The sequence below is a fragment of the Thunnus albacares genome, chromosome 16 (assembly GCF_914725855.1).
Source record: "Thunnus albacares chromosome 16, fThuAlb1.1, whole genome shotgun sequence".
NCBI classification, from domain to species: Eukaryota; Metazoa; Chordata; class Actinopteri; order Scombriformes; family Scombridae; genus Thunnus; species Thunnus albacares.
In genome coordinates, this window is record NC_058121.1 from 10,759,149 (window position 1) to 10,777,511 (window position 18,363).

Consider the following 18,363-nt stretch of genomic DNA (forward strand, 5'->3'; position numbering starts at 1 on the left):
GATCATTGGTCCAAATCTTGATTCTCACACCGTCTATGTGGTCTAGGGATGTGCAGTATTTGTATTTGTATCTGTATTTGTTGAGGCAGCAAAATTATTTGTATTTGAATAAAAGTGGAAAGAGGTTCTTTTTATTACACTTTTAATTTAAGAAAATTAAAGTTTTACAATAAGTGTTCATGAATAAACTACCTTACGAAAGAGGTCCTCACACCAGGTCTCGGACTGGTCTCCCAGATCATAGATGACTGCGCTGACCACTGAGTTAAAACTTTACTCAGCACCTCATTGCAGACAGACCTCTACCTATTTATACACCTATAAAACAGAGACAGCACACCGTGTAACATGTAGGGAAGAACTTCAAAGCCGATTATTGCTTTGCACCTTTCATTTATTGTTTATCTTTTACAACCTAACTTTGTGGAAAGGAGAAGGGGAACAGGTTATGAAGAGTCCCTTGAGAGCACTTCACGTGTGTCAGTAGCTCAGCTTTATCTCTGGCGAACACCTCCAACTCCAGGAGTGATGTCCAAATTAGGAAATGTGCATCATGTAGCAGGTGGATGTGACTCCCTTCATTGAGACCTGCTGATAGACGTAACAGCAGAGCAGAGGAGAAAGACTGAGATAGCGATGTAACTGACCTGTCCGCTGGTATTTGACATGGGTTTTTTTTCTTCCCGAAAACAAATAATTTTTAAAATATTCATATGAAACAAACATTTGTAAAAAACCCACTATTTGTGCTTCGCCGAATAACGTATTTGTATTCAGGCACACCCCTGGTCCTGAATATAGATCAGTGTTTGTAATATAAAAAAATAACAAAACTGACTCATGGGGAATTAATTTGCTCAAACTTAAAGCCAAATCAACATATTCTCCCTGGTTAATATTTCATCAGTTACACCCGCCTTGCATCCACATGAAACACCAAAATGTGACGAACCAGCATCCATCCGAACGGTGACCATATGTTATCCCACATTTGTTGTTCACAGTTGTTCACATTTGTTGACAACAGTTTGACTTACAGATGAATCAGTCAGATGAATGATGAATCAACATTTTGTTTCCTAATAACTGAAACTGTTTGTCAATCTTAGTGCTGTGTTTACAACAGTTACTGAGGTCAAAAATCTTTTAACAGCTTAAGAAAACTTGTTAATAGAGTTGTTGTGTAGTGTTAGTGTCTGTATTCAAAGATCTGTAAATCATTCTATAGCAGGTTTTAATCTTGTGCTTTGACTTTTGTTTGTTAGGACGTGCCTTTAAAAATATGTACAGATCAGTTATTCATCTAGATACAGCTGTAAGTCAGACCTTACCAGTTTTTTCTGCCTCCTGTTTTGAATGTGTGCATGTCTCTCCATCACCTGATGCCTGGGCTGCCTCTATGTATTTCTCTTTCCTGTTTCTTTAAATCTTGAATCAGTTGCATCTTCTTCTTTTTGAATCAGTTCTTGCTTTTCTGTCAACACCATTACATCCTGCGGTTCTTCCTCGCTTCTGTCTACTCTCTCCTGATTCCTTCATTCACTCTGGAAATGTAAAAAGCCTTCCTTTTAAAGTTATTTGAAGTTACTGTTGCTTTGCTGCGTGCATAAACGCGCACAGCGTCTTTCTCTGTTTGGAGACGCACTTATCGTTTCAGCTGCTGTGTGATGCTGCAGCCAGCTGTGACACACAGCCAGCTGCGGGCAACAAACAGAACATCAGTACTGATGTTTCTCAGTCGTAGTGGCTTCAGACTCAGTACGGAAACCAAGACATCCTTCACCTCAGCAATGCTCGCCAGCTCAGGCCAAAAGAAATATGTAGTCCCTCCAGCAGGTCTGGGTCTGCCCCAGGGTCTCCTACCAGTTGGACATGTCTGGAACACGTCTAGAAAGAGGCATCCTAACCAGGTGCCCAAACCACCTCAGCTGGCTGGATCTACTCCAAGCCCCACCTTGATGTCTGAGCGCTTCACCCTATTTGTAAGGCTGAGTCCAGACACCCTCTGGAGGAAAGTCATTTTGGCTACTTGTATCTGAGATCTAATTCTCTAAGTCACTACCCAAAGCTCGTGACCATAGGTGAGGGTGGGACGTAGACGACCGGTAAGCTGAGAGCTTTGCCCTCTGGCTCAGCTCTTTCTTCATCACAACAGTCTGGTACAACGCCTGAATTACAGTATCCCTGTAAGGGTGAAGAGCTGGTCCACTGTTCCAAGGCCAGGACAGAATCCACATTGTTCCTCCTGCATCCGAGGTTCAACAATCGGCCCGAGCCTCCTCTCCAGCACCCGGGCATAAGCTTTCCATGGGAGGCTGAGTAGTGTGATCTCCCGAGAGTTGGAGCACACACTCCAGTCCCCTTTTTTTGAAAATGGGAACCACCACCCCAGTCTGCTAGTCCAAGCACTGTCCCCAGTCTCTGTATGACACTGAAGAGGCGTGCCAGCCATGACAGGGTCCAGAGCCCTCAGAATCTCAGGGTGAATCTCATCCACACCTGGCACCTAGCTTTTTGAGCGAGTGAGACTTCCCCCAAGTTGTCCAACTCTGCCTCCTCCACAGAAGGCATGTCGGTTAGGTTTAGGAGATCCTCAAAGTGTTCTTTCCACCACCCAACAATGTCCCCAATCAATGTCAGCAGTTCCTCACCCCTGCGGAAAACAGCCTGGGCTAAGCCCTGCTTCCCCTTCCTTAGATGCCTGACGGTTTGCCAGAACTTCTTTGAGGCCGACCAAAAGTCCTTCTCCATGGCTTGCCCCAACTCCTCCCACACCTGGGTTTTTGCTTCAGCAACCACTTGAGCTGCCGCCCTTTTGGCCCTTTGGTACACATCTGCTGCTTCAGGAGATCCCTGGGCCAGCCAGACCTGAAAGGCCTCCTTCTTCAGCTTGACAGCCTCTTTTTTTTTTTTCTTCTTGGGTTGCTGCCCTGACAGGCACTGATGGCCTTCTGGCTACAACTCTCAGCAGCCGCCTCCACAACTGAGGTTCTGAACATGGCCCACTGGAATTCCATGTCCCCAACTTCCCCTGCGATGCAAGAGAAATTCCTCCAGAGGTGGGAGTTGAAGACCTCACAGACAGGGGCTTCCACCAGATATTCCCAGTCCACCCTCACTACTTGTTTGGGTCTCCCAGGTCTGGGGCAGCCTCCCCACCACCTGATCCAACCCACCACCAAGTGGTGATCAGTTGACAGCTCTGCTCCTCTCTTTACCTGAGTGTCCAAGACATGCAGCCACAGATCTGGTGACAGAACTACAAAATGATCATTGATCTTTGGCCTAAGGTGTTCTGGAACCAGGTAGACTTATGAACAGAACAACCTTATGCTTGAACGTGGTGTTCGTTATGGCCGATCCATGGCTAGCACAGAAGTCCAATAACAATGCACCACTCAGGTTCAGATCAGGCAAGTCGTTCCTCCCAATCACCCCCCTCCAGGTTTCTCCATCATTGCCTATGTGAGCTTTGAAATCTCCCAGCAGAACTATGGACTAGCCGGGCAGCGCCCCCTCCAGGCCACCACCCAGAGACTCCAAGAAGGCTGGATACTTTGAACTGCTGTTCAGCACGTACACACAAACACACACAGTCAGAGTCTTCCCCCCACCAACACTTAGCTGCAAACAGGTGACCCTCTCATTCCGTAGGGAGTATCCCCATGCCTGCCCGGTGCCTTTCACCCTGGGCAACTCTGGAAAAGAAGAAAGTCCAGCCCCTCTCCAGGAATTCGGTTCCAGAGCTGGTGCTGTTCATAGTGGTGAGCACAACCAGCTGTTGGCCCACAGGATGGTGACTCCATGTTATTTCTTTAGGCTGTGCCCAACCAGGCCCCACGGGTCAAGGCCCAGCCACAAGATGCTCCCCTCCCAGGCCTGGCTCCAGGAGGGTGCCCCGGTCTCCCTCTTCCAGACGAGGTTCCCACACACCAGAAATGCTGCTTCATTGAGGTCTATGAATCATTCTTAGTCTGGGACTAATTTGCCTTGAGAGACCCTACCAAGGGCTATTGCTCCCGACAACACAGCTCCCAGGGTCACAGGGACACTCAAACCCCTCCACCACAATAAGGTCTCGGAAGAGACAGTAAGATTCAGACATTAATCTAACATGTTTTAGACCTGCCTGAGCCACATTAATAGCTGTATTTTGACATTCGACATTTCAGTAGATTATGTTATAGATGTGAAATATTAGAGAAGTAAAATAAGCAAAATACATGAAAAGTTGGTTGTGACTGTAGAGAGCTCTGTGTGTGCGCAGCTCTGCAAATTAAAGACATACAATTTGAGGCTTTTGTGCTGTCTGCAGTTTCATCATGGACCAATCTGTGTGCTGAAATGTGGAGAAAAGCCTAAAACACTGAAAACCGCTCCACTCACTCAATCAGATGCAAAACAAGGGGAAATTACTCTCAGCTACAGAACTTTATGGGCATGTTTGTGCTGTCATATCATTTGCGCAATATCTTTTATGAATTGGACCTTGAGACGGGGGAAATAGTGCTTGCAAATGATGCACGATCCATGGTGCTATCAGTGTGGGGCAGCTGTGGCTCAGGAGGTAGAGTGGGTCATCTACTAATTGGGAGATTGGCGGTTCGATTCCCAGCTCCTCCAGTCCTTGGGCAAGGTACTTAACCCCAAATTGCTCATGATGGCTGTGCCATCAATGTGTGAATGATTTGATTTCCTGTGATGGGCAGGTTGGGACCTTGCAGCCCCCTTGGTAGCCCCTGTACCCACTCAGTGTGTAAGTGTGATTTGTAGTGTAAAAAGCGCTTTGAGTGGTCGGAAGACTAGAAAGGCGCTATGCAAGTACACATTTATCAGTGGCCATCTTTCAATCCATTCTTTGTGAACTTGCTCCAGCATGATGAACCACTCTAGTGGACACAAACTTGCTAACTAATGAAAAGGTAATGATTCAGTGCACAATAACAACACCAGGTAACATTTTACAACGAGGTACACAAAACTTTTATTAATTACAGACTTTAGGCAAGTAATTTTATTTTAACATTTTTTTAACCCTTTCATGCATGAATTATGATAACCTCAGTCAGGATTTTTTTTTTCTAAGTGTTTTTATTCCCCTTTAGGCATGAAAAAAAATATTTGAACTTCATTTGTTTTAAACTTATATTTTTCAAGGAGTTTTTCACATGTCCACTCAGGTGGACAGCAGGTGTTTGAGTTTTCAACTTTAGGAATATGTATTTAACAAACCAATTAATAAAATTGTATATTATTTGAAAACTATAAAATAATATATATTTTCAAAGCTGTTAAACTAATGTTTTAACATATTTTAACATATTCTAATACTGTCCAATGCAATGCAAAAACACTGAACCTTGTTCGTGACTCCCCAGCCTCTTCCCTCTGTCTTACTGCATTTATTAGCACATGAGCTACAGATGACTTAAAATGCAGAAGATCTATCTTTTCTAATCCAGACATTCTTTTGAGGTGCCAGGCATTTCCTCAGCATCCTCAGCCCCCTCAGCATCCTCAGCATAATCAGCATCCTCAGGATCCTCAACCCCCTCAGCTCCCTCAGTATCTTTAGCCCCCTAAAACTGCAAGTTACATTCTAATAAGATAAAATCAATGATTTATAGCCAAGAAAGTTACTGCAGATTAAGTATTTTCAAGAACAACAAAGTTGCAGTAATAGTATAATTGTAGTTGAAATATAGCCAGCGATGCATGATGTCCAACTTAGTGGACAGATGATTAATCGTCATTTTCTACCAACATAAAATCAATACTTGGAAATTTTAACAATTGCATTACTCCTTAGTTGTTACTTGATGTTACAAAATTTTATTTACCTGCAAAGGTCTACTATCATAGAAGGATTGGCGAGATATTCCTGAGCTGCTGAGTGTTTCCGGCCGGCCGGCGGCCATCTTTGTTTTGAGAAATTTGTGTTGCACTTACAAAGGCTGGCCAATGGATGGCAGTGTATGGGATGACACACTAGAGCCCACTGTGGTGGGTAATGTGCAACTATACCATCAAAACCCATGTATATCTAAGAAAATGGCTTTTGAATAGCTGTCCACTGTAGTGACCACTATGCATGAAAGGGTTAAATTAGCATCTAACAACAAATATTGTTTCAGACTTAATGCACTCTTATTAGAGCATTTTACTCATTAACAATTATATTACCGTATGTATTTTTTCTAAATCATTTAAACTCTAATCATCACATCCAGTGCAGACTTTCTCATCTGGTACAATGCTGCACATGGTTCTGCAGCCTGTATTGGAAAACTAGAGTAGAGATTTTCCAGGCTGACAATTGATGGGTAAAACCTTGTACTCTGACACACCTGTGGCACATCGTTACCCACAAGCCCCCAGTATTGTAAGTGAGAGCAAAAGGGAAAAATACACTCCTCCACATGAGGAAAACCAGAGAGAAAGAAACAGGGAGAGACATAAACTAACACGAAGTTGATGTTTTCCCAGGGAAAAAAACAAGGCAAAATTGCATTCCCAGGCTTGTTGATGGGTCGTACACCTCCACAGTTACCATGGTAACAGCCATCCCTGTGGAGAAGGGTTCCGGCTCAATCCTGGAGGCCAGTGTTTGATTGAATGCTTGTCAGGATGCAAGACGAATGATGACGTATAAGAGCTCTACTGACAGACACACTTCACACAGAGGCACAGTTAAGACCAATAAAAGGTTGGCGTGTGTACACACAAGTGCAGGCGTATGTGTATACAGCATGTATTAAAGAGTGGGTCAACGGGGGGTCTAGAAGGATTTTGCTGGCCTGATAAAAATATCAATGAGTCCTCACACTCTCACTCACTCCTCGAAAATACACACATGCATATTTTATGGCATGAATTCTCTAGGAATTAATGCATGCATCAATAAAATAACCCACCACTGCATTTACATGTATTAGATTTTTCCTGTAGTCCCAATTTGCATGTGCAGCAGACATAATAATACCCTTTAACAATAATGTGCAAAGGTTCACAAACAACATTTTCCAAATTGGAAAAGGATTGCTGTCATTTCTGAAGCCTGAATCATTCTCCTATTTCTTGCCAACTTCTTGCTTGCAGACACTAATACGTAACACCAATAAATAAGCAACAACATATCAGTAGATGAACATTTTGTGCACCCTAAAGATGTGCCAGACACAGGGAGACGCATTTAAACAGTAGATTATAAGAATCTGTGCCTCATAAGTGCTCTATGTCTTCCTTGCCTTCATGCAATGTGAAGTTCATTTCCAGTGATAATTAAACCCTTACCACATTTTCATTTTCTTACCTCTACTTTACATAATTATCCTCAGGCCACTTTCTATTGCAAAGGAATTTTAACAGTTGGATACTGAGGACAAAGCTACTCTCAGAGGATATGATGAATATACAAAGAAAATCGACTTTTTGGTGCATGTCTATCATCACTAGCATATGACATTCATTATGGCACTGACCGCTTCAGATGTAACAGTATTTTAACCTTCAAGCCAACATAATGTTGTAAATATTCTTTTTTTAAAAAAAAAAAAACAGCAGTCAGCTGTTATTAGGTCACAATGACACTGGCTAACATCTGGGAACATTGTGTCAGAAAATAAGATAAGATAAAATAAGATAATCCTTCATTAATACCACAGCGGGGAAATTTGCAGTGTTACAGCAGCAAAGGGGACAGCGCAATAGCAAGAAGCATCAGTAACAGATAAATAAGTAAACAGGCTCAACAGCTGAATTCACAGTATTGCACATAGGAAATATTGATATTGAAAAAATTTTGTATATATTGATATTGCGCAAGAGTGAATTTGTCAGTTTTGGTGTGTGTGGTCTACTGGGAGCAGTGTTGTCTGTCTTGTCTGACGGCAGCAAGAAGGAAGGACCCGCAGTGTCTCTCCTCCACATACCGCGGGTGAAGCAGCCTGTCACTGTAGGAGCTGTCCAGTGCTGTCAGAGTGTCCTGTGCGGGGTGGGACATGTTCTCCATCAGGGATGATAGCTTAGCCATCATTCTCCTTTCTCCCACCATCTCCACTGGGTCAAGGGGGCATCCAAGGAAAGAGTTGGCCTTCTTAAGCAGTCTGTTAAGTTTCTTCCTGTCAGTAGTTGAGATGCTGCTGCCCCAGCAGACCACTCCATAGAAGATGGCTGACGCCAACACAGAGTCAAAAAAGGTCCTCAGGAGGGCCCCCTGCCCTTCTTATAAAGTGCATTTGTATTGTCAGCCCAGTCCATTTTATTATTCGGGTGAACACCCAGGTACTTGTCAGTGTCCATTCCCTGGATGTTCACTGGTACAGGAGGAGAGTGTTTGCACCTGTGGAAGTCCACCACCAGCTCTTTGGTTTTACCTGCATTGATGTGGAGGTGGTTCCGCTGGCACCAGTCCACAAAGCCCTGGGTCAGTTCTCTGTATTCTGTGTTGTCCCCATCTGTGATGGGGAAGACAGCGGTGGAGCCTTCAGAGAACTTTTGCAGGTGGAAGTTAGCTAAGTCATGCATGAAGTCTGCAGCATAGAGGGTGAAGAGGAAGGGAGCCAGAACTGTTCCTTGGGGGCCCCTGTGCTGGAGACAACCATGTCCGACTAACAGTCCTGTATCCTTACATACTGTCATCGGTTGATGAGGTAGTCCAGGATCCATGCTGTGAGGTGGCAGTCCAGCCCTGTGCGCTCCAACTTGTCCCTCAGAAGTGTGGGCTTCATGGTACTGAAGGCACTGGAGAAATCAAAAAACATGATTCTCACAGTGCTCCCAGCCTTTTCCAGGTGAGAGAGGGATCTATGTAGGAGGCAGATGATGCTGTCATCCACCCAAATGCCAGGTTCATAGGCAAACTATAGCGGGTCCTTTGATGGGCTCACCAAGGGGCGGAGATGGACAAGCACCAGCCTCTCCAGTAGTGGTGAAACGATCACAAAACTCATGGTTCGGATCATATAACGGATTTGAGTCATGGATTGGATCATTTTCAGATCAGCAAAAAAAGAAAAAAGGAGAGACAAATAAAACTTTGCTTTCCATATATTCTGTAAAATACTTAGAGCAAGGAACTTCTGCCCATGGTCTTAAATGAAAACAACATTCAAGATGTCCAATGTTTAAATAAAATCTTAAAATATATAAAATATTCAGTGATCAATTGTTAAATTAAATTGCAATATGAGGTATGATACCTTCCTCCTTTAAACATGGTAGTGAATGAACCAATAGCCTGTGTCCACATCATCAAATCTTGATGATAACTCACAAACATGAACAAAAATCTTGTCCTGCAGCTTAGCTTGCTGAACGAGCCACCAAACAAACATTCAATGGGGAAAAGTGCAACACTAACATCAGTTAGCAGCTAGATAACTAATTAGCTACTCAGCTGCAGCACATTAAACAGCATGTGAACATACCTGCAGATGTCACTTCAGGCCATTAGATGCTGGTTTGGTCGTTGCTCTTCAAAATCCCTGTTAGTGACACGGTGTCTGTCCATGATCTCTACTTACAGCAGTTTGGTTACTTTGTCTTAAATGAGACACTGAATTTTGCAGTTAATCTGTCGTTCACATGCATGCTGAACCATGGGGGCAATCCGTACAGATCATGGATTAACTACGTTCTGTTACATGACTACTCTCCAGGGTCTTCATGAGGTGGGATGTCAGTGCCATCGGCCTATAGCTGTTGAGGTCCTTGGGGTGTAGGGTCTTTGGCAGTGGTACCACGCAGGATGTTTTCCACAGCTGTGGCGCTCTCTCCAGTTTCAGACTCAGGATGAAAATATGCTCAACTATCCCACACAGCTGGTCTGCAGGACTTGACAAGCCCTGAGCTGTTGTCATCCTGACCCACAGCTTTTCTCACCTTGATCCTTTTGAGTTCTTTCCTCACCTGGTTTGTTGTGAGGGCAAGCAAAATTATTCATGGGTAAACAAAAGAGACCAAATCAACAGATATTACTGCCTCAGATAAAACATTTGGAATATCAGTAAGTGACTAAGAGAGCCAGTTGCAGAAGTGGCTCACTAATGCAACTGTTACAGTACTGTTTATGACTCCCTGCTTCATTAGAGGTGGGTGGAGAGCATTGGAAGGTCACAGATTTGTGTCATAGACATACAGCCATCTTTGTGTATCGAGTGTGTGAGCAACATTTCAGCTGCAAGCCATTACAAATGGCCTTGTGCCTTTCTGCTGCTTTTAGCACTGACAGAGCTGAGATATTCAGTAACAGATATATAAATACAAAGGTATGATTTGTGTGTTTGTGTGTGCTTTCAGGTTTATTCAAATGGGAGCCTGAGTTTTAGTGAAGAAATGTGTCAGTGTGGTTAAGAACTGCACTTTTCTAGGGTTAGGAATTGTGTTAAAGATTAAGATAAGAATAAAGATTTGGTAGATAAAATGAACAAAGAAGAATACTTCACTTTACATTGCACACTGCATTCTCCAAGATCACAAAGAAATATGTTTTCTCATATGCCCCCATCTGGTCATGCAGATAGTTTTTGTCCAGTTTTATTTGTCCAAGTTTAGAGATATCTGTCGCAGAGATTTCTGCCTCTACCCAAATATAAAACAGATGAATGGTATTTTATCTGTGGTGCACATATCATTGAGAAATTACATTAAAACATTCAACAGTAACTTGTCATCCCAGAAAAGATGTCCTGTTACTCCAAAGTTTTCATTGGAAATACTTTCTACCACAGAAATAGCTCATATGAAAACTGTTGAGTGTGTGTTCTGTGGATTATACATAGTGTAATTTGCGCAAACCATCCCATAAATATCTACTTGTTTTTCTTTTTTATCAAAACATGCCTTGTGTGCTGCCTGAAAATACTCCCTGACTGCAGCTGTGACAATAATATTTGTGAAGTGAGATCATTTTCTGGAGACTTTTGTTTTTTTCATGAGGGTGTCAGATGACCAGTGAGTACAGTGTAACATAACACATATACTCATGCAGGGACACATTTGCCACAAAGAAATAACAAAACAAAGTAAGATTATTAGATTTTTTTCCTTCTGTCACATGATTCGAGTAATCAAGATTGTCAGAACACTTGTGCAAATTAGTGTTGACTGCTGCAGTGTGCTCTCATCCATCATCCAACCTCCGCATGCTAACTGATCACTGCATTACATGACCATCATACTACTTGCTGCTTTAATTGGCATCGAGAGTTGCTGATGGACATAAACTGCTAATGTAGGTTAGTTTCATGTGAACATAATTTGAGGGGAGCTGTATAGTGATAGTGGTGGGCATCATTTATATGCCTCTTTGATGTTATGAGATTAATGTAGTCAATGGGTCAGTGGAGGGCTTTCAAAAAGATAGATGAACCTGAAAGTGTGTGTGCATGTGTGTTAGATACCACCTATAAATTGTGTTTTCTCAGAACTCCATCTGTGTAAATGGTGCCGATGGTCAACAGAAAGTCTGCAGTCAGCTCCTTCACCACAGGAGGATGGAGACACCAATGATTTCCATGGAGACAGGGAAAGAGAGAGAGAGAGAGAGACTGGTAGTGTGTAGGGGTACAGAGATAGAGGGAGGTGTGTGTATGTTGGAGGGGGGTAGGGGGTGCGGGTGATAAATGAGTCTACACCATGCTGTCATTTGTACTTTGGCATCCAGTCCAAAGCACAATTTAGTGTAAAATATTATGCTGGCCCCTTCAGATGACAAAGTTTAATGCTGATGTATGAATAGACAGAGACTATCCCCAGCTTCTATTGAACAGAGGGAGGTAGCTATTCTTCTCAAAGGGCAATTAATTAGTGTACACACAACTGCTGCACAGAGTGGACACTGAAAAAGGGCAGCCATAGTCTGATCTTGTATGTGTGACAAAATGCTGGCAAGTCAATGTAGTAATCAGCGATGCTGGATGATTAGAAAAACTAAGAGAGGAGGCGGGAACCCAGAGAGTTTGTCAAAACACTTGCAGATAAAAAATAGCATTTTGACATGATGCATCATATACCGTATCTCTGACATTAACATAATAAGAGGATGTAGATAAAGAAGAAATCCCTGGATCTGTGCTGCACACATTTCCTGAGAAAATGTTACTTCTCATTTCCAAGAGAGATTACCTATGCAAGTTGTTTTCAGTTATTTTACTTGTAAAGGGATTGGCTGTATAATTAATTTAAAAAGCACTGCCCATAAACTTTTTTAATGTTTTAAAAATGCACATAAAGGAAAAGTTGTGTGCTTTTGCATTAATTGCTACAGTAAGTAATGGTTCATCAAATTACTAATGTGAAAGAGGTTGCTTGTAGTAATGAACCCACAAGAAATTATCACCTGACTGCAGTTCTTCTCAGTTCTACATGGAGCTTTTTAGCATCTTTTAACTCAGTTTTGGTTCACTCTCACTGTTCTCATCAGCATTGCTTCAAGCTACAGCAGGCAGCTGGTTTCAGTGAAAAAGCTCTAAAAACCCAGTGTATGCTTTACACTATATGGCAGACAGACTTTTCAATGTTAGCGACTAGCTAGTTAACATACTGTAGTGGAGATGCAGATATCTCCCGGGAGGTGGTGGAGACCAAAACAAAGCTATAAGGAAAGTGATTATCTGACTTACATTCATCAAATGACCAGAAACACAACAACAAATGAATGCTTATCTTGCTCAAAGTCAGCAAAGCGACTGTTTGCTAACGTACATGTCAGTGTAACGTAGGTGATAATATATCAGTTTTGTGTTTACAGCTTATTACACTGCCTCCCAAGTGTCCAAAAAATCTATTAATGCAGGTTTAAATGATATAATGATTTAAATTTGAAAGATTTTTTTTTCATATTGCCTCACAATTACAACTTGTCTAGTCTCCTTGTTCTAAATGCTGGACAGTCATGTTGGAAATTCCTCTGGGACAGTGGAGTGAACATAGAGGTCATTGTCACCCTTTGTAAGTAGAAAGATCTTACCAAACCAGTTTACTTTGACCTCTCAAACTGAATGAGACTTCATGTGCACAGGTGTGAGGATGTTCTGTTAGTGTGAGACATATTTTCCACTTTATATAACCAAAACATTTAAACAGTTTCTAAAATTACTACATTGCTGCTACTAACTCAGGTGCTGTGCACCAATTCCTATCAGCCACTTGCACTTGAATCATCTTTTTAAAAGTGCAGAGAAAGCATGACAGCTGTCTTTAACTGCAAGAGGCAGCCAAATTCCTGTCTGGATTGGCATTCGCTGCAGCTGTGCAACTTCAGCTGTCACCCACCAAGAAGGTAAGCACTCCAGTTGTAAATGTTCATTATCGTCATAGTTTCAGATAAGCAGTCTAATGATGTGTTCTGTGATCTCTCCCTCTCTCTCTCTCTCTCTCTCTCTCTCTCTCTCTCTCTCTCTCTCTCTCTCTCTATCTATCTATCTATCTATCTATCTAGTAACCAGTATATAATAGGGTATATGACCTGGTTGACAACCCAATACATTTTCTGTGTTCTATTGAACCTCTCAGCTCTTTTTATGGTAAAGGAGCTGAAATGCCGCAGTCAGGGAATTTTGAAACAGGATATGAAACCTATTGTGTACCTACATTTTAAGGTTCTGCAGAAGAATGGTGAGGCTGTAAACCTTATCTCCAGCTATTATTTTCTCATTCAACCTGTAGGAATGTAAGTACGATTGTTTTCTAACATATCTTGTTCTAGGATTGCAAGTTTTTTGAATGGGGAATTGTTTTCTCTGGGTGTGTTCAGAAACACATAATCCCAGTTAGTGTAACTGTTTATTTGGTGTCAGGTAATGGATATCTTCCAGATTGTGATAAAGCAGTATATTTAGGTGGAGAGAGACCGAAGAGAGGTTCATTAAGCCAGCCAGAAGTTCAGAGTAACATTCAAATCTACTGAGAGGTCCTGTGGGTGAGGTGACTCTATTTTGTTTTTGTATAGAAATTTCATGTAATCTCTGATTCAGCCAGAATGCTTCTTGCTTCACTTATATTTACCATGACACACTTAAAAACTGTTTATAAGTGAGGTCTAACAATATTGTCTATAATTTATATTTTACTTCAGGTAAAATGGTTTAACTTAATATTCAGATTGTGTATGTACATCTCAATGAATGTTGCAAACATATTTCTTGTTTATTAAGATTCATTAATGCAAATTACTCTCCCAACAGGTGTCTCACTATTTGCAGCCATGATCAAATTGGTAATGTGTAACCTTTTGTATTATAAGTCCAAATTTTTCAATGTAAATATGTGTTTTTGACATTTTCTATATACATTTACAAGTTCTATATACACAGTATGTTCTATTCTGTGATCCTGACCTTTTCCATTTTCTAATTTCTCTAATAGTTAAGTGTTGCCATTGTTGCAGGATTGCTTATTGGTAGGTCCATCTCAATAACAACAATAATCATCAATAAACAACGATCATATGTTCAATTCTTACTACTCTACAATATCTATCAGAAATATATACAATATACAACATCCGTATGATTATCTTTATCAGAAAGCCACCAGCAGGCTGTTGATGGGTCAAACTCAGTGACATCAACGGATGAAAAACGTAAGACCCTTCACTGTAGTTTGGTAAAATTCATACCTTTCCATCCATCTAATCATGAAGCTTTTAAGACAAGCAGAGCAAACCTCTTTTTGTTACATGAGAAAACTTTGATTAAGAGATTTTTAATTTAATATTAAATCAGGCATTTTTAACACCTGCACCACTGTGTTTTTGATGTTTTTGTTTCTGTTTTTCCATCAGGTTCTTGTAACGTAGTTGTAAAGTAAAACTGTTAAAAATATCTTCTTTTTTCACACAGGAGCAGGTCTTTCACACCTCCTCCCTCCTGTTAAGCTAGGTTAGAGATTCCTTCAAGTAGTTATCTTGACATTCAAAGCACAGACTAAACCATTCTGTGGATCATTTTGTATGGAAAGGTCTAATACCCATTGTTTTTTAAACTCCATTCAGGGTGGCCCTGCTACTATCCCACCCACATTCGTAAGTTGATTACACCTTTTGTTTTTACAATTACGTTGCATCTGTCTTTGTATTTGACGCTCATCTAGACCAAACCACAATATGTGCAATTAGAACGATTTCAAATGTCTATTGCTGACAATTTGAATACCTTTGTCCAGAATGCTGGACAGACTGGTTTGACAGAGATAATCCCAGTGGAACTGGAGACTGGGAGACCCTCTACAATCTTCGTAAGGAGAACCCAGGAAAGATCTGCCCTAAACCAGTGGATATCGAGGCCCGAACTCTTTCTGGTCTCAGTGTGACTGCAGCAGGTGATCTCAACACTCAGTAAGTACGGTACCAGGATGAATAATTTGAATGTGTTTCATGCAGTGATTCATATTTTTCGTATTGATCTACTGAATGTGTTGCATTAATGTTGTTTGTTTGTACTTTTCATATTCTATTCTACTGTATTTTATTTTGTACTTGGTAACCACTGAGCATCAGGATAACACAGCGTACACAGCACACAACACATTTTATGCAACTGAACAATTATTAAAAGGATGCAATATACACATTTATGTTAATTGTTAATTGGGTCTAATTCTCCTCTATTTAGAGACTATCCTCTCATTTGTCAGTCACAATATTGCATGTGTAATATGCAAAATGTCTTAAAACAATCAGAAAAATGTTTAAGTATTCATTGTGTTTTATTCCACATGCATCTGGCAGTCCATGCAAATAAAATGCAAGCAGATGCACAAATGCATCTGTCAGTTTATTTCAGTAAGTGTCACTCTTTGTTTCTTCTTTCAGATCAGACCCATCTGTAGGATTCATCTGCAAAAACAAGGACCAACCCACAAAGATGTGTAATGATTATCGTGTTCGTTTCAGCTGTCATCCCCCTTTCTGCGGTGGAGGAGGTACTGTATGAGCACGTTCTTTATGTTGCTAATGCAAAGTGGATTTCTCCTTCTCTTTCATTGTTTGTGTGCGTAAGCATTCATTTACGTTGGTACTTCGGCTCGGCAGTTTCCCACTAGTCACCCTCTTTCTCTTGATTTATTGCTCCTTGCAGTATGCTGGACCAAGTGGTATGACCGTGACGATCCCAGTGGAACTGGGGACTGGGAGACTTTGAGTGCTCTGAAGAAACAGTACCCAGGACAAATTTGTGACTTCCCTCTGTACATAGAAGCTGTTACCACCGATACACTGACCCCAGCCATCTCTACAGGGGAGATCTTCCATCTGTAAGTTGCCTTATAGGGAAAGAATGTAAAAGTTTACATGAAGTATTTTTTAAAAATTCACAACTTCTCAACATTGACAATTCTTTACCAAATCTTAGATCATTATCAATAGAACTATTCCTCAAACAGTGGATGGAAACTTTGTTGATGAACATTTACATTAAATTTGTTGAAACTTTAATGAGCCCATAGTATCTGAAACTTTTAAAGCTAGCTGAAATGTTACTTCATTCTTGTTCTAACAGCTTTAAATGACAATATTTTTACAAAATAGATCATGTTGTTGTCATATTCAAACAATAATTTATGGTTTTAGCAAAGTACCTCGTTAAAAAGAAATTCTTGTTTGAAATTTTTTGAACAAATAAAAAACATTTTGCTTTGAGTAGCATACTGACTCACTAATCTCTTTGAATCATTTTTCAGTTACAACCCAACTCAGGGATTTGTTTGCCGCAAAAAGGACCAGAAATCTGGCACGTGCCGCGACTACAAAGTTCGGTTTGGGTGCCCATGCAAATATTAAGCCCTGCCTGATAACGATGGGGAGAGAAGACATTCAGATTCTTATTACTTTAATTTTCATCAGATGTTTTTTTTCTTTTCTAATGTTGTTTTTTACTTGTTTTTAATGGGCCTTTTTCACAGTGGACATTTTGACTTATGGCAAAAGCACAGGTGTTACAAATAACAGCAATGATGGTTCCGTTGTATTCGAGCATCCCGTTATGATGTCATGATGATGTGACAGTGCGCCAGCATGCACAATACCAGGACCCTGAATCCAAAGCAGTCAAATGGAATTCAGCAATAATTCATTTTTTTGTTTGCATCTGTGCTTTTCCTACCTGGACACTTCACAATGTCTTCCGAGCTTTATCAATCTATCTTTTCTTTTTAGTGATTATGGAATCATTATCTTATATGATTAATGTAAGGATCAAATCAGCAGCAATAAAATTACTAATAAACAGCAAATCTCTTTTGTCATTATGTTGCACTCATAACAACTCTACCCAGCTGAAGGTTTTACTAACAAGCTCATAGGCTTATATGAAGTTATGGTGTTCTATGAGACTTATGTGTTTTTAACAGATGGTGAGAATTAATATGGTATATTGACAGTAGGAGGTGCTTAACAGTAGTGCAGTGCAACAGCAGTATGGGAATATGGGAAAGCATAAGTCACTGGATCTGAGTTCTATATCTGAGTTTACATGCAAGCATAATTATAAAAGGTGCATTTGGTTTTAGTCTTTTCTTCTTCAACCTATAGCTTCCTTTCTATTACTGTAATAGCACTTTGTCTTTCTAGTGTTTTCTGGTTTAGTGTCCTTACAAGTTCACTCTCTGCCCTAAATCACACCTCTGCCATGTTTCCGTCAACATCAAATGCTCCCAATGTGAGCCTGCACCCACACAAGCTTCTGCAAACCCTTACAGTCTACTGTATGTACACACATATGCACAGAGACACATAAATACACACACACACACACTGAGGAGAGCAAGGAGATACAAGATGATTCCTGCTACCTTGACACCATCAACATTTCCACAGAAGATGAGCACTTGAGACAGGTGCTGCTGAAAAGAAACTCTGCAGTGCACCATACAGAATGTAAAATGAGAGGAGAAAAACTTTTTCAACTGCCTGCTGTGGGGAAAAGCTTGCAGTCTTTCTGTATTTTGCTAATACTTGCATGCTTGCACTGCATCCATATTTCTGCCCTTCGTTGCCATTTAGCTTGTGAGTATGCATATGTGTCCTTCTGTACTGTAACACGGTGTTAAAGGAGAAAAAATATGAAAGGGACAGAGAAGAGGAGAGGAAGGATGGCATAAACTGGATGTAATCTGATAAACTTCCCCACTCCACTTTTTTGTGATAAAACTGAAGAGGAGAAGTTCTGCCATTGGTGGTGAAGTGAAATGAAATCTGCGCTATTGAAGTGCAACAGAAGTGTTGAAGCTTTAGAGCATTATGGCGTTCCATTCTCTTCCATTAATCTCCCAATATTCCATTGCTGTGAAGGCCTATTTATAGACCAGGGGATGATTAAGTGGTGAAGCACTGTGCCACAAAGGGAACCAAGCTCATTTTCTTTT

General features: G+C 41.0%; 1 protein-coding gene across 5 annotated transcripts; it reads left to right on the forward strand.

The window, feature by feature from the left end:
- Nucleotides 1-13,458: 13,458 nt before the first annotated feature.
- Nucleotides 13,459-16,904, forward strand: LOC123000010 (cartilage intermediate layer protein 2-like). 5 transcript variants are annotated; one of them, XM_044377438.1, is made up of 11 exons: nucleotides 13,460-13,672; nucleotides 13,800-13,926; nucleotides 14,187-14,218; nucleotides 14,368-14,401; nucleotides 14,528-14,584; nucleotides 14,844-14,882; nucleotides 14,996-15,025; nucleotides 15,166-15,337; nucleotides 15,815-15,924; nucleotides 16,080-16,254; nucleotides 16,681-16,904. In XM_044377438.1, exons 3-11 carry the CDS (start codon nucleotides 14,207-14,209, stop codon nucleotides 16,778-16,780), a joined length of 729 nt encoding a protein of 242 aa, XP_044233373.1. In that variant the 5' UTR covers nucleotides 13,460-13,672; nucleotides 13,800-13,926; nucleotides 14,187-14,206; the 3' UTR covers nucleotides 16,781-16,904. The 5 variants fall into 5 exon arrangements, with proteins under 5 accessions (XP_044233371.1, XP_044233373.1, XP_044233374.1 ...); XM_044377439.1 differs by having other exon boundaries at nucleotides 13,800-13,921; XM_044377440.1 differs by having other exon boundaries at nucleotides 13,842-13,926.
- Nucleotides 16,905-18,363: the final 1,459 nt, after the last annotated feature.

Bases quoted from the DNA above. Each gene is read 5' to 3' on its own strand.
- LOC123000010 (XM_044377436.1), top strand. From the start codon at position 13,464: ATGACCTGGTTGACAACCCAATACATTTTCTGTGTTCTATTGAACCTC. The intron at 14,402-14,527 runs GTAGGTCCATCT...TATCTTTATCAG, and splicing joins TGTTGCAGGATTGCTTATTG to AAAGCCACCAGCAGGCTGTT. The intron at 15,338-15,814 runs GTAAGTACGGTA...TTCTTCTTTCAG, and splicing joins GCAGGTGATCTCAACACTCA to ATCAGACCCATCTGTAGGAT.